General features: G+C 34.4%; 2 protein-coding genes across 3 annotated transcripts; one reads left to right on the forward strand and one right to left on the reverse strand.

The window, feature by feature from the left end:
- Positions 1-96: 96 nt before the first annotated feature.
- Positions 97-3,871, reverse strand: LOC141348621 (uncharacterized). 2 transcript variants are annotated; one of them, XM_073852891.1, is made up of 3 exons: positions 3,721-3,871; positions 3,195-3,533; positions 97-876 (listed from the first exon to the last, which is right to left on the reverse strand). In XM_073852891.1, the coding sequence occupies exons 2-3, from the start codon at positions 3,526-3,528 to the stop codon at positions 227-229; spliced, it is 984 nt and encodes a 327-aa protein (XP_073708992.1). In that variant the 5' UTR covers positions 3,529-3,533; positions 3,721-3,871; the 3' UTR covers positions 97-226. The 2 variants fall into 2 exon arrangements, with proteins under 2 accessions (XP_073708992.1, XP_073708993.1); XM_073852892.1 differs by having other exon boundaries at positions 3,195-3,536; positions 3,721-3,860.
- Positions 3,872-6,323: 2,452 nt separating this feature from the next.
- Positions 6,324-16,046, forward strand: slc10a4 (solute carrier family 10 member 4). Its single transcript, XM_073816580.1, has 3 exons — positions 6,324-6,900; positions 8,251-8,461; positions 11,740-16,046. The coding sequence occupies exons 1-3, from the start codon at positions 6,377-6,379 to the stop codon at positions 12,277-12,279; spliced, it is 1,275 nt and encodes a 424-aa protein (XP_073672681.1). The 5' UTR covers positions 6,324-6,376; the 3' UTR covers positions 12,280-16,046.

Here is a 16,046-nt window from a genome sequence, read left to right on the forward strand (position 1 = left end):
TTATTTATGAGTGGTAATGTATGGTTCGGAAGCTCCAGATTTAAAAGAAGAATTTTGTATTGTATTCCGTTAACATTTTTAATAAATGTATAAAGATAAAATTAAATCAATCTTTATTTGCAATGCAGATTGCAAACATTCACATGATCCATTTTTCTAAAATCCAACACGGTGAATTGTGTCAAAAGTCCTCTCTCTCTCTTTTTTCCAGATCATGTTGTTTTTCTTACTCCGGCAGGCCCATTTCTTTGCGGGTAAGTGTTGCGATGACGCGATCTTTCAGATTCTCTGGTGCAGCACATTTGGGCTCTGACTGCAGTGACTCCATGGTCAGCTTTCTCCACAGGTACTCTATTTTAGCATCACAATACCAAGGGTTTAAGGTCAGCTCCACCCAGCTGGTATTAATATCTAATGTGCCAGGGGACAGAAACTGCAGCCTGTTGTCACTGAGATCAACGTACTCCAAGCGTTTGAGCCCCTGGAACACAGTCGGCGGGAGACGATCTAATCTATTTTTCTGCAGGAAGATGTGAGTCAGGTTACCAGAGCGGCTAAAGGCTTTTACATCCAGCGACTGGATTTTGTTCTGGTCTGCATGAAGTCTCTCTAGAGCAGGGTGAGCATCGAAACTCCCAGCTGGAAGCTCTTCGAATTTGTTCTGCGAGAGGTGCAGGACCTTTAGGTGACTCAGACTTTGGAGCTGGGCCATTGGGAATTTCGTGAGATGGTTTCCAGACAAGTCCAACCAAGTGATGTTGCTGTTGTTGGGCAACCAATCTGGGTGGATGCTGGAGATGTGGTTGTCTTTCAACACCAGGTTGAGAAGAGGAGCGTGATGGAAAACATGTGCAGGGAGCTCTCGCAGTTCATTGTCTGAGCACAGGTTGGGTGATAAGAGTTAGAAAACAATATACACATATGTGGTCTGCTGCAACATTTTGGTGTAGTTTTGGCTTTCATCATTTGTTTTTGAGAAAATGGCATGTAAAAATTCCAAGCAATTTTCAGATACTTGGACAAAATTTGGATATTTGTTACATAACTGGAGACACAGTTAAGTAGTGCATTTAGTAAACATTTAAAAAAATTTTTTTACTATTTTGACAATATACTCCTATCTAAATTTCGAACTAATGAGCTATGGACATTGAATGACTTCTGAGGTAACTGTAAAGTCGTGACTTTTTCACAAAGCAGTTTTTGTTGTTTTCTGCAGTTTAGAAACAATAGTTAGAAAACAATACAAACATTTGTGACCTGCTGCATCATTTTGGTGTAGTTTTGGCTTTTATAATTTTTAAAAAAAATGGCCTGTAAAGATTCGAAACAATTTTCAGATATTTTGACAGAATTTAGATATTTGTTACATAAACTGAGTCACAGTTAAGTAAAAATGCATTTAGTGAACATATTTGAAACAATATTTTTATTTATATTTTTAACATTTAGGTGAAGTTTTGGCTTTAATCATTTGTTTTTGAGAACATGGCTTTTAAAGACTCCAAACAATTCTGATATTTTGACAAATTTTGGATACTGGTTACATAAATCAAGTTAAAATGCATTTAGCAAACATATTTTGTAACAATATATCTTCTGAGGCAAATGTAAAGTCATGTGACTTTTTGAAGTTTTTTATCATTTTCTGCAGTTATATGAGAAACATTACCTGTTTGTAAGTTGTACAGTTCATTGTCTAAGCACAGTTTGGATGATAAGAGAAAACAATACAAACATATATGACTTCCTGCATCATTTTGGTGTAGTTTTGGCTTCCACATGTTTTTGAAAAAACGTTAAATGTAAAGTCACGTGACGTTTCCACAAAGCCATTTTTGTCTTTTCCCATGGTTTAAGCATTATATGAGAAAATAGCACAGTTTGGATAGGATGCCCAAGGTGTCAGAACATATGTGACCTACTGCATCAATTTGGTGTAGTTTTGGCTTTTATAATTTATTTTTGAGAAAATGGCTTGTAAAGATTCTAAACAATTTTCAGATATTTGGACAGAATTTGGATAATAATATATAAATTGAGTAAAAATGCATTTAGTGAATTTTTAGATATTTGTTACATAAATTGAGACACTGTAAAAATGCATTTAGTGAACATATTTTTAACAATATACTCCTATCTAAATTTCGAACTTAGGAGCTGTGCACTTTAAATTCGCAAGTTGTACGGTTCATTGTCTGAGCACAGCTTGAAAGATAAGAGAAAACGATACAACAATTGGTGTAGTTTTGGTTTAATAATTGTTTTTTGAGAAAATGGCTTCTAAAGATTACAAACAATTTTCAGATATTGTGAAAGAATTTGAATAGTTGTTACATAAATTGACTAAAAATGCATTTAGTTAAGCCATTGTTTTATATTTACTATTTTAACAATATACCCCCCAGTCAAAATGTGTTATTAACATGTTATTAACATCGAATGACTTCTGAGGTAAATGTAAATTCACACGACGTTTTCACAAAGCCGTTTTTGTCATTTCCACGGTTTAAACATTATTTGAAAAAAAAAAAAAAAACAATATGTTTGTAAGTTGTACAGTTCATTATCTGAGCAGAGTTTTTGATGCTAAAAGTTAGAAAACAACAAACATATGTGACCTGCTACATCATTTTGGTGTATTTTTGCTTTCATAATTAGTTTTTGAAAAAGGGGCTTCTAAAGATTCCAAACAATTTTTAGATATTTTGACAGAATTTCGATATTTGTTACATAAATTGAGTAAAAATGCATTTAATGAACATATTTTCAAACAATATTTACTATTTTAACGATATACTCCTGTCTAAATTTCGAACAAACTATATGCACCTCAGGTTAATGAAAGTCACATGACATATTTTCACAAAGCCGTTTTTGTCGATTTCCGCAGTTTAAACATTATATATACGATATATGTTTGTAAGTTTGTAAGTTGTATTGTTCATAAACTTCATCTGATGTCCATTAATATTTTTCGTTTGGTGACTTCTGTTAAGAGATTTTCGATTTTTCGCGCGCTTTGCGCTTAAATTTGAACTGAAGCAAAATTTCACGCCACAATAAACAGCGTCAAAACGATATTTTTGAATGTGGTAAAAAAATACATTAGGTGAAATCTTAAAAAGGATTTTAATAAAAGGTATACGATAAACACAAGAGTAAAAGTTCATGGTATTTTCTCTCTCACTCACCTGTGAGGTCTATAGTGTGCAGGTAATGAAGGCCCTTGAGAAGATCTGCAGGTAAGCTGCTCAGTTTGTTGCCAGGCAGGTGTAACTCCTCCAGCAGCGGGATGGCTGTCAGGTGTTGAGAGGTGAGCACACTCAGGTTGGTAAACTGGATGGTTAAGGAGGTGGTGTTGCTTGGGAGACCGTCTCCAGGGAAATGAGAGAGGCCAGCGTCAGGACACACGACCTCCGTTGTTTTGGCGCTGAAGTGACACGTGCACCGCTTCGGACACGAGATGGCGTCACGGCAACAGAAGACTAGCATCACCGCGAGCGCGTGCACGAGCAAGGAATTCATCTTCACTACTTGGAAGAATTTAAATCTTAAATTATTTTCTCACTCATTTTTTTAAACATCTGTATTTGAAACTAAAATATTTGCATTTAGCCTAATTACTAAGAATAAAATGCATCAGGTAGAAATGTGCATTGACTTAGGTGACTAGAGAATAATGTCTATAAATATTAAAGGATCAATAAAACATCTTACCTTGTAGTTTTGTTTAGATGTCCAGTTAATACAAAATTCTGCTCATTCCCTTCAGTTATATATCCTTTCTGTGCGTGACTCCAGCACTGCTTACTGGAAAGTAGAGCAGTCAGAGAAAACCCCTCACTTATGTAAATAACAAGAACATCACGTCTCTGACTGAGGCCATGACTGAGGGTGAAAGTACACAGGACTTATTCAAAAACAATGATTTCAAATAGCTGCAATATAGGAGCTCACACAGGCTGGTGAAAAAATAAACAGAAAAATTAAGAAAAATAAATAAATAGGACCCTGTAGTGGGTCTAAAATGTCAAATATGTGTGTAAAATTGGAGAATGTTTATACTGAAATCTTCATAACAGTCCAGTGTTAGATCAATACATGTAAATGATTGATGTTTGGCTAAAGCATCAGCGTTGCACAATGAACTGGTTGCACAACAAATGTTCTACACAAATGGACAAGTTTTCATTTCAAATCATGCTAAATACATGTACGAGCTGTCACAATTTGTTTATTGTCCTTTGAATGACCAGCTAGGACAAAGTAACTTTTTTCTTCTTTAAAAGCATTCCTCTTTGAAATAGAGATTTCAGAAAATAATTCAATTGAATCTTAAATAGCATGTGTACCAAACGGCAAAAGTGTTTATGAGTAGCTGATGATGGTACATGGAGAGGTTTTTCTTAAAAATATTTTTTAACGTTTTAAAATTTTAAATCTACACATTGATTAATAATAATTGAATACCGGTAAGTAAGGTTACTATAATGTATTAATAAGAAAATGACTGAGTATTGTCTCATACTTTTATTAATAATTAATTTGTCACTCTGCATGTCCATTCAAGTGAAATGTTTTTCTTTTTAATTGATTTTTAAAAGGGTGAAACATATACATTCATATGTAAAATGATAGAACAGATATTGGCCAACCTCTTACATCTATTACATTATATATTAAATTACTAAAAATATAGTGCTGTCAAATGATTAATCACAATTAATCGCATCCAACATAAAATCGCATCCAACATATTATGTATATATAAATACACACACGATCAGTGTATATTTTGAAAATATTTGCATGTATTTATTATATATATACTTTTTTAATATATACATAACATTTTTCCTAAAATACACATGCATGTGTGTGTATTTATATATACATAATAAATATACACAGTATGTAAACAAAAACGTTTATTTTGGATGCCATTAATCGTTTGACAACACTTAAAACAAAATCTTTGTTAGTGGAACATCTAGTATGTAAACCTGGACCTCAAAACCAGTGATAAGCGTCAATTTTTTTTTTAAATTGAGATTTATACATCATCTGAAAGCTGAATAAATAAAATGGTTTGTTGGGATAGGACAATATTTGGTCAAGATACAACTATTTGAAAATCTAGAATCTGTGGGTGCAAAAAACTCGAAATATTGAGAAAATCGCCTTTAAAGTTGTCCAAATGAAGTTCTTAGCAATGCATATTAGGCCTACTAAATAAAAAATAAGTTTTGGTATATTTACAGCAGAACACTTGCAAAAAATCTTCATGGAACATGCTCCTTACTTAATATCCTAACGATTATTGGCATAAAAGAAAAATCAATCATTTTGGCCCATACAAGGTATTGTTGCTATTTCTGCAAATATACCCCTACATTAAATATTTTTAATATATTTACATAACATTTTTCATAAATATATACATGCATATGTGTGTATTCATATATATTTTATTTTTGATGCAATTAATCATTTGACAGCACTTAAAAAAAATCCTTGTTAGTGGAAAATCTAATATGTGACCCTGGACCACAAAACCAGCCATAAGGGTCAATTTTTTTTAAAAATTGAGATTTATACATCACCTGAAAGCTGAATACAGAAAATGGTCTGTTAGGATAGGACAATATTTGGCAGATACACAACTATTCGAAAATCCAGAATCTGAGGGTGCAAAAAAATCTAAATATTGAGAAAATCGCCTTTAAAGTTGTCCGAATGAAGTTCTTAGCAATGCATATTAAGCCTACTAAATAAAAGTTTTGATATATTTACAGCAGAAAATTAGCAAAAAATCTTCATGGAACACAATCCTTACTTAATATCCTAACGATTATTGGCATTAAAAAAAAATCTGTAATTTTGTCCCATACAATGTATTGTTGCTATTGCTACAAACATACCCCTGTAAAGTAAAAAATTTAATTGTATTGTCAGTCTTTATGAGGACCCTAAATTGTAAAGTTCCCTTTTATATATTTGTTTTTCCACCTAAATATTGGTGTTATGGCACGTCACATATTATTAGTCCCAAAATAAACCAAACACGATTTCTCTCACGGCGGACAATCCAATGCTTTTCCCCTCACAGAAATGCGTCTTACTGATTAGTTGCTGAGTTAATTGGTTTGGATGGCGCCTGTAATGGCTCTTGGTGACGCGCGTTTTGCGCCAAACCCCTCCCAGTGGCACCGCGCGTTCCGCGCTGGAGAGCCCAGTGTCCCTCAGCCGCTGCTGACAGTCATACAATGATTCCGCGCCGCTAGGGGACCGTGCGCTTTCTCCTCAGTTCAGGGAGGGGACATCAGCGGAGACCGAAGGATCCTTTGGAGAGCTCCAGTCCCCTGGAGACGCGATGGAGACAAAAGTGCCGAGCACCGCCGCGCTCACGGAACTTCTGAACTTCACAGAGGATCGCGTCAGCTTCTCGGAAAGTCCTTCTATGGCAGGTTTGCGTGCCACAGAAGAGCCGCTTTCACTTGTGCTCAACAGCTTCAGGACTCATGTGGCTCCAGCGGGGCTCCTGGCGGGTCCGTTCTCGCCCTCTGAGGAGCCCACTCACCTGATTGTGGCTTTTTGGGATTCACCCTTGAGTCACGGGATTAATGTATTCGTTGGCTTTGTCCTGTGCTTCACCATGCTGGGGCTGGGCTGCACGGTGGAGCTCAGTCAGCTGGGTGAGCAGATCCGAAAGCCCATTGGAGTCCTGCTGTCAGTGGTTTGCCAGTTTGTCATCATGCCCCTCGTCGCATTCCTCCTGGCTCTGGCCTTCTCCCTCAACGATGTGGCCGCTATGGCTGTGCTGCTGTGCGGCTGCTGCCCTGGAGGAAACCTCTCCAACATCATTTCACTGCTGGTCAACGGAGATATGAACCTCAGGTAGATGTTTATGATGTTCATACCCTACTGTTTGTTTAGCAAAAATAATTTAATGATAAAAAATACTATTAACGTGGAATATTTTGTCATGTGTTCATTATATGTGACCCTGGACCACAAAACCAGTCATAAGGGTACTTTTTTTTTAAAATTGGCATTTATACATCATCTGAATAAAAAGCTGAATAAATAAATAAACTTTGCATTGATGTATGGTTTGTTAAGATTGGACAATATTTGGCCGAGATACAGTTATTTGAAAATCTGGAATCTAAGGGTGCAAAAAAATAAAAAAATAATAATAATCAAAATATTAAGAAAATCACCATTAAATTTGTCCAAATAAAGTTCTTAGCAATGCGTATTACTAATCAAACATTCAGTTTTGATATATTTACAGTAGGAAATTTACAAAATATCTTAATGGAACATGATCTTTAATATCCTAATGATTGTTGGCATAAAAGAAAAACCTATAATTTTGACCCATACAATGTATTATTGGCTATTGCTAAACTGGTTTTGTGGTCTAGGGTCACATATAATTTTGAAAATATAATTAAAATAAATACATAATAATAATAAAAAAATTGTATAAATATAATAAAAATAATTTAACATCAAAAAATATAAATAAAAATTATAAAAAAAATGAAAATATATCGGAAAATTAAAATAAATGTACTGTGAGTGTTATTTTGTCAAAGAGAAAAGATGATGCTGTAGCTCAGAGCTTTAAAATATCTATGGATTTTTTAAATAACCATTTCTGCACAGATCATATTGTTTTTTTTTTTTGTTTTTTTTCAGTATGCTCTTTTTGGTCATTCTGATTTAATATCAATATTAGGATAATTGAAGATAAGCATTAACATAGTGACCCTGGACCACAAAACCAGTCTTAAGTAATATAAGTATATTTGTAACAATAGCCAAAAATACATTGTATGGGTCAAAATTATAAAAATGTATTTAATGCCGAAAATCATTAGGATAATAAGTAAAGATAACGTGTACATTTCCTACTGTAAATATATCAAAATGTAGTTTTTGATTAGTAATATGAATTGCTAAGAACTACATTTGGACAACTTTAAAAGCGATTTTCTCAATATTTAGATTTTTTGGCACCCTCAGTGTCTTTCTCTGCCAAATATAGTCCTTTCCTAACAAACCATACATTAATGGAAAGCCTATTTAAATGTATAAATCTCAATTTCCAAAAATTAACCCTTACGACTGGTTTTGTGGTTTAGGGTCACATATTATATTAAGTATATGGAGCACATAGAACATGATGAATAATTTGTCTTCAGTAATACATTTCTGTTGGTGGGCTTTGTTTTCCAGCATCATCATGACCATCTCATCCACTATTCTGGCACTCGTGCTCATGCCGCTGTGTCTGTGGATGTACAGTCGCGCGTGGATCAACACACCCGTGGTCAACCTTCTGCCCTTCGGCCCGATCATCCTCACCCTCTGCAGCACCCTCATTCCCATCGGGTTCGGGGTCTGGCTTAGATACCGCTATACTCGAGTGGCTGAAATCATCATCAAGGTGACTTAATGTAAAAAACACATCTAAAAGTCATTTAAAGTAGTACCACAGTGGAATATTTAGGAGACTGAAACTTAAATATCAGACTAGGCTGATTTGATTTGGAGAAGTCACTAAACAGATCTTCATCATAAAGTAAAATGATTTAAAGTTCTGCTGTCTTTTATTAAATATCACTGGTTGTGATGGGTTGCTTATGTCCACCATCTCTGGCCATTAAAAGGAGACTGAAGTGGCGTCACATGTGCATGGGTTCCTCCTTTCAGTTGAGCTTATCTAAGAGCAGCCATGGTGGAGACTGTGAGATAGAGGGATGTGGGAGGGGAAGGGAGGGCTGACAGAGAGTCGTGATAAAGGAATGGAGGCGGTTGGGGGTGCAGCACATTAGGTGGAGTGGATAAAAGTGGGCTGATTTGTTACTCATGGCCTGCACTTTTCTCCTCTAGTGGTATCATCATGTCTGTCTCTGTTAAATTCATTCCCCAGGTCATAGCTCGCTAAATATGTCACAGCAGTTGTTCCCAGTCAGTTTATTAATGAAAACCCTTTATAGATAACTGCTGCCTGCTGAGTCCAGTTACACAATGTCATTTTCTCAGTTTTCTTGACCAGGGTAATGTCTAGCAATTATATCATATGTGACCCTGGATCACAAAACCAGTCATAAGGTTACATTTTTTCAAAACTGAGATGTATACATCATATGAAAGCTCAATAAATAAGCTTTCCATTGATATATGGATTGTTATGATAGGACAATATTTGGCCGAGATGCATCTATTTGAAAATCTGGAATCTGAGGGTGCAAAAAAATCAAAATACTGAGAAAATCACCTTTAAAGTTGTCCAAATTAAGTTCTTAACAATGCATATTACTAATCAAAAATTACATTTTGATATATGATAAATTTATAGTAGGAATTTTACAAAAACAATCATTTTGACCCATACCATGTATTTTTGGCTATTGCTACAAATACACCCCAGCGACTTAAGACTGGTTTTGTGGGCCAGGGCCACATATATGATTACACTTGTATGTTGAGAGGAACATCAGGTTAGTCTTCTATTGACATGTTTGTTTAAAATCTTTTGAAAATGCATTCAATTTTTAAAGATGGTTCTGTTTAAAATATTCACAAAATGTCACTGAAAGAATGCATCCATTAGACCAATTATATTAAAAGATATTATGATTATATGTCCGTTACACCACAAAATATTATTAGAACATTCTAAGAATATGTCCATAGAATGAAATAACAATATTCTGAGAATATTTCCACTATCCAGAATATAAAATTAAAAATATAATGAGGATATTTTCATTAGACCCAGAATAGAGAGAATATAAAACATCAGTGTTGTCAGAATGTCCATTAGACCCAGAAAAAATAATATTGTGATAACACGTCTGTGAGACCCATAAAATAATTTGAGAATATGTCCATTATAACCAGAATATAAAGTAAAAATATTATGAGAACATGTCCATTAGACCCATAAAAGAAAATAAAAATATTGTGAGAATATTTTCATTAGATCCAGAATACAAAATTAAAATGTTGTTAAAATATGTCCATTAGATCCAGAATATAAAGTAAAAAACATTATGAAAATATGTCCATTAGACCCATAAAAGAAAATATAAATATTGTCAGAATATCCAGAATATAGATTAAAATATTGTGAGAATATGTCCATTACACTCATAAAATAATTAGATACAAATATTTTAAGAATATTTTCATTAGACCCAGAACATAAAGTTAAAATATTCTGAAAATATATCTATTAGAGAAAAATACTGATATTAGATCCAGAATTCATTTGACATTATGAGAATATTTTCATATAGGCCCAGAATATAAAATAAAAATATTGTAAGAATATGTCCATTAGATTCATAAAATAAAATCATTCTGAGAATTTTTACACTCTGAAAATAACATAAAATATTGAGAGAATTTGTACATTAGACTCACAAAGTAAATAAATGAATAAATACAATTACTTTGCGAAAAGAGACCCATAAAATAAACTAAAAATACTGTGACAATATATGAGAAAAAATTTGCAGATTCTGTTCGTTTAAAGGAGTAGTTCACTTTCAGAACAAAAATGTACAGATAATACTCCCCCTTGTCATCCAAGATGTTTATGTCTTTCTTTTTTCATTCGTAAGGAACATGTGTTTTTTGAGGAAAACATTTCAGGATTTCTCTCCATCATATAATGGACTTCTATGGTGCCCCCGAGTTTAAACATCCAAAATGCAGCTTCAAAGGGCTCTAAACGATCACAGCCGAGAAAAGAAGGGTTTTATCTAGCAAAATTATCGGTTATTTTCTAAAAAAAAATTACAATTTATATACTTTTTAACCTCAAATGCTCGTCTTGTCTAGCTCGGCATTTGAGCATTTGAGATTAAAATGTATGTAAATTGTAAATGTTTTTAGAAAATAACCCATCGTTTCGCTAGATAAGACCCTTCTTCCTCGGCTGGGATCGTTTAGAGCCCTTTGAAGCTGCTTTTAAACTGCATTTTGGAAGTTCAAACTCGGGGGCACCATAGACGTCCATTATATGGAGAGAAATTCTGAAATGTTTTACTCAAAAAACACCATTTCTTTACGACTTCAGAAGGAAAGACATGAACATCTTGGATGACAAGGGGGTGAGTATATTATATTATTAAAATTACTAATTTTTGTTCTGAAAGTGAACTACTCCTTTAATCACTAAAATGATCTAAACAGAAGAATAGCATGCATATATGTGACCCTGGACCACAAAACCAGTCATAAGGTAAAATTTTACAAAACTGAGATGTATACATCATATGAAAGGTCAATAAATAAGCTTTCCATTGATATATGGTTTGTTAGGACAATATTTGGCCGAGATGCATCTATTTGAAAATCTGGAATCTGAGGGTGCAAAAAAATCTAAATACTGAGAAAATCACCTTTAAAGTTCTCCACATTAAATTCTTAACAATGCATATTACTAATCAAAAATTACATTTTGATAGGTTTACAGTAGGAATTTTACAAAAAATCTTCATGAAACATGATCTTTACTTAATTTCCTAATGATTTTTGGCATAAAAGAAAAATCAATAATTTTGACCCATGCAATGTATTTTTGGCTATTGCTACAAATATACCCCAGCGACTTAAGACTGGTTTTGTGGTTCACATATGTATAAAAATCTGCTGAGACACTTCAGTGAGTGTAATGGCTGTTTAAGAGACTCACCTGTGTTTCTACTCCAGGTGTCTCTGTGGTCTCTCCTGGTCACTCTGCTGATGCTCTTCATCATGACTGGAACCATGCTGGGTCCGGAGCTGCTGGCCACCATCCCCGCCTCCGTCTACATAATAGCCGTCCTCATGCCCATGGCCGGCTACGCCGCAGGATACGGCCTGGCCACGCTCTTCGGTCTCCCTCCCAACAGTCGGAGGACCGTGTCTTTAGAGACCGGCTGCCAGAACGTGCAGCTCTGCACTGCTATCCTGAAGCTGGCGTTCCCTCCGCAGCTGATGGGAGGCATGTACATGTTTCCTCTGCTGTACGCGCTCTTCCAGGCAGCAGAGGCCGGCGTCTTCATTCTGGTTTACCGCATGTACAGGAAAGAGGTGTTACATAAACAGGACCTCATGGAGGACGACGACGACGATACAAACATATCCTACAAGAGAATGAAGGAAGAAGACGTGGCGTTTGATTCTACGTATGGCGCGGTAACAGTGAGCGACCCTAATGTCATCGTGTTGGAGTCACAGGACGCTGCTGGAAGCCATACACCTGTATAAGCCAACAGATTTGAGACTTGCTAAAGACACTGGACCTGTGTATTTACATTAGGATTTATTCATGCCATCACTCACTGTTCAATTTCTGGTCCCACTTTACATTAGGTGGCCTTAACTACTATGTACTTACATTTAAATTAATCATTTGGTACAATGTACTTATTGTGTACTTGCATGCTTTTACATTGTACTTATCTTTTTTTAAAAACCTATATGTAATTACATTTGCCTTACACCTTAACCCACCCTTAAACCGACCCATACCACCAAACCTGTCCCTAACCTTACCCATATCCCACCTTAATAGAAGCAAAAGTGTTTTGCAATGCAATATGCCCACATTAAGTACATTGAACTTATTTTCTAAAGTAAGAACGTAATAGTTAAGGCCACCTAATATAAAGTGTGACCGAATTTCTTACTAATCACTCACAGCATTAGAACTAATATGTGCCAAAAAGATTGCAAGACTGTGAAAATGGAAACACAGTGGCCATACTAAAGTTGAATATTTTGTTAGAATATGTTTAAAATAATACTATAAAACATAAATATAAGATAAATAAGATTATATATAGAGTAAGAGATGGTATATCTGTATATAAAAGATATACTTTTATACACTGCTGGTCAAAAGGTTGGGATCAGTGATGGTTTTTGGACATTTCTTATGCTCATCAAGGCTGCATTTGTTTGATTAGAAATACAGAAAAACATTGTAATTTTGTAAAAAATTATTACAATATAAAATAATGGTTTTTATTTTAATACACATTAAAATATAATTTATTCCTGTGATGCAAAGCTGAATTTTCATCAGCTGTTACTCCAGTCTTAAAGGATTAGTTCACTTTCATAACAACAATGTACAGATAATGTTCTCACCCCCTTGTCATTCAAGATGTTCATGTCTTTCTTTCCTCAGTGGTAAAGAAATTGTGTTTTTTTTTTTGAGGAAAACATTTCAGGATTTCTCTCTTTATCATGGATATGGATGGCGCCCCGAAGTTTGATCTTCTGAAATGCAGTTTAAATGCAGCTTCAAAATGATCTAAACGATCACAGCCGAGGAGGAAGGGTCTTATCAAGCAAAACGATCGGTTATTTTCTAAACAAATTGACAATTTATATATTTTTTAACCTCAAACGCTCGTCTTGTCTCATCTCTGCGCAGCTCATGCGAAGTCTGTTGCTGCGTCCCAATTCGCATACTATCCGTCCTAAATAGTATTCGAAAATAGAATTAGTATGTCCCAAATCGTAGTATGCTCAAAAAAGTATTCCAAAGATTCCCGGATGGTCTACTACTTCACTTCAGAATTCGAAGTGCGGATCAGTGCACACTCTAACGGCTAATATTGCCCACAACACATTGCGCGGTGAACGAGGATTCGATTAGAACTACAAACACGCATAAAAAGTGTTAAAAAACTACAAAAATGGAGGATATGTGCGAACAACGGACAGGTAGAGAAAGGGGTTTGAGTGATAAATAATCAGTGTGTAACCTGATAAAAAATATATATATTACATGAATGAATGAATGAATGAATGATGGATATTACATGTTATCGTCGTCATATTTCATGTGCAGCAACATTATGAACTTTTTTAATGATAGGTTTGGTCATTAACGTTTAAATGCATAATTTAAACATGCAAACAGGAGCAGAGTTCTCGACATGAAAGACTCCTGAAATTACGTGCCTCTCAGGAAATTAAATTAAACGAAATGTAGATAAGGTTAACTGATGATTGACAGGGCAGTTTAAACAGTGACAGGATTCAGGTAACCAAGCAACAGAGCGTCCGTTAAAGAAGCAGTTAATGACGAAGTAGTATGTCCCAAAGCTCGCCTACTATTCTGCTACATACTCAAAAGTATGTACTTTTTCTTCACAAAAAGAGTACATACTTTTAGGGCGTAGTATAAGTAGGCGAATTGGGACGCAGCATGTGTGATTCGGGTAAATACAGTTAGGGTACGTCTAAAAACTCCCATCTCGTTTTCTTCCCTAACTTCAAAATGGCCTTAGATCGCTGCAAAAGTACCGACATAATGTTTACAAAGTGAACATAGAAAGAAACTCAAACTCTTTTTACAAAAAAAGGTAAAAACAGCATTATAAGACGATTTTGACATTGAAGACATAAACGAGATGGGAATTTTTAGACGTACCCTAACTGTATTTACCTCAATCACACACACTTTGCATGTGCTGCGCAGAGATGAGACAAGACGAGCATTTGAGGTTAAAAAGTATATAAATTGTCAATTTGCTTTGAAAATAACCGATTGTTTCGCTAGATAAGACCCGTCCTCCTCAGCTGGGATCGTTTAGAGCATTTTGAAGCTGTTTTCCTTAAAAAAAAAACATAATTTCTTTATGACTGAGGAAAGAAAGACATGAATATCTTGGATGACAAGGGGGTGAGTACATTATCTGTGCATTGTTGTTATGAAAGTGAACTAATCCTTTAAGTGTCACATGATTCTTCAGAAATCATTCTAATATGCTGATTTATTATCAGTTTTGAAAACAGTTGTGATGCTTAATATTCTTTGGGAACCTGTGATACTTTGTTTTAGGATTCTTTGATCAATTAAAGGAAAAAGAACAGCATTTATTTAAAATACAAATCTTTTCTAACAATATACACTACTGTTCAAAAGTTTTTGAATAGTTTTATTCACCAAGGATGTGTTAAATTAATAAAAAGCATAGATTGACATTATTAGAAAATATTTATATTTTGAATAAACGCTGTTCTTTTTAACTTGGTATTCATTAAAGAATCCAGAAAAAAAAAGAAAAGAAAAAGAAAGCACACACTTTGATCATTTGATCATCATCATTGATAATTCTAATAAAAAATCAGCATATTAGAATGATTTCTGAAGGATCGTGTGACACTGAGTACTGGAGTAATTCAGCTTTGCATCACAGGAATAACTTACAGTATATTTTAAAGTATATTAAAACTGAAAACCATTATTTTATACTGTAATAACATTTTGTAACATTACTTTTTTTATTTGATTAAATAAATGCAGTCTTGATGAGGATAAGAGCCTCCTTTAAAAAACATTACAAATCTTACTAATCCCAAACTTTTGAGCGGTAGTGTATTTTATATATTTTTTTGTCATTGCTGAGTTAATTTGATCATGCATTCATTAATTTTTCCTTTCTGTCATTCATGAATTCATTCAAATAATATAATGGTGAAATCCACTTTCCAAGTCTTACACAAGTATGCAAATGATACCCCATTAATGTAGACTGATGCTGCTGTTTATAAATGAATCAGCGCTATTACCTTAGTAAATGGATTACACTGGCTTATTTGATTATGTGGACCAAGAGGATGAGAAGACTGATTCCCATCGCATGTGGTATGTATGCTGGCTTTATATTGCACATCAGCCACTGTCAGTCTGCTTCCCATTCCAAAACTAGGAGAAAAAAATATGTTTTCTGAGATTACTGGTTCAAAAATAGTGGAAATTTATGGGATTGCCATTGCTTGATATGACAAATACCAAAGGCTACAACAATATGTCAATGTCAGATCATAACAAATATGATTTTGAAAACAGAATAAAAGCCTAAGGCAATAAAAACAAACTTTATGTAAAATAAGGTTTATTCTGGACAATAGTTTCCATCTGATAGTATCTGAATATGCAATCCATCGCTGTAACTGAAATGAATATATTATACATTTGTCAGAATATGTAAAAACATCTGCAAGATGAATAAATG

Source organism: Garra rufa, chromosome 13 (genome assembly GCF_049309525.1).
Source record: "Garra rufa chromosome 13, GarRuf1.0, whole genome shotgun sequence".
Taxonomy (NCBI): domain Eukaryota; kingdom Metazoa; phylum Chordata; class Actinopteri; order Cypriniformes; family Cyprinidae; genus Garra; species Garra rufa.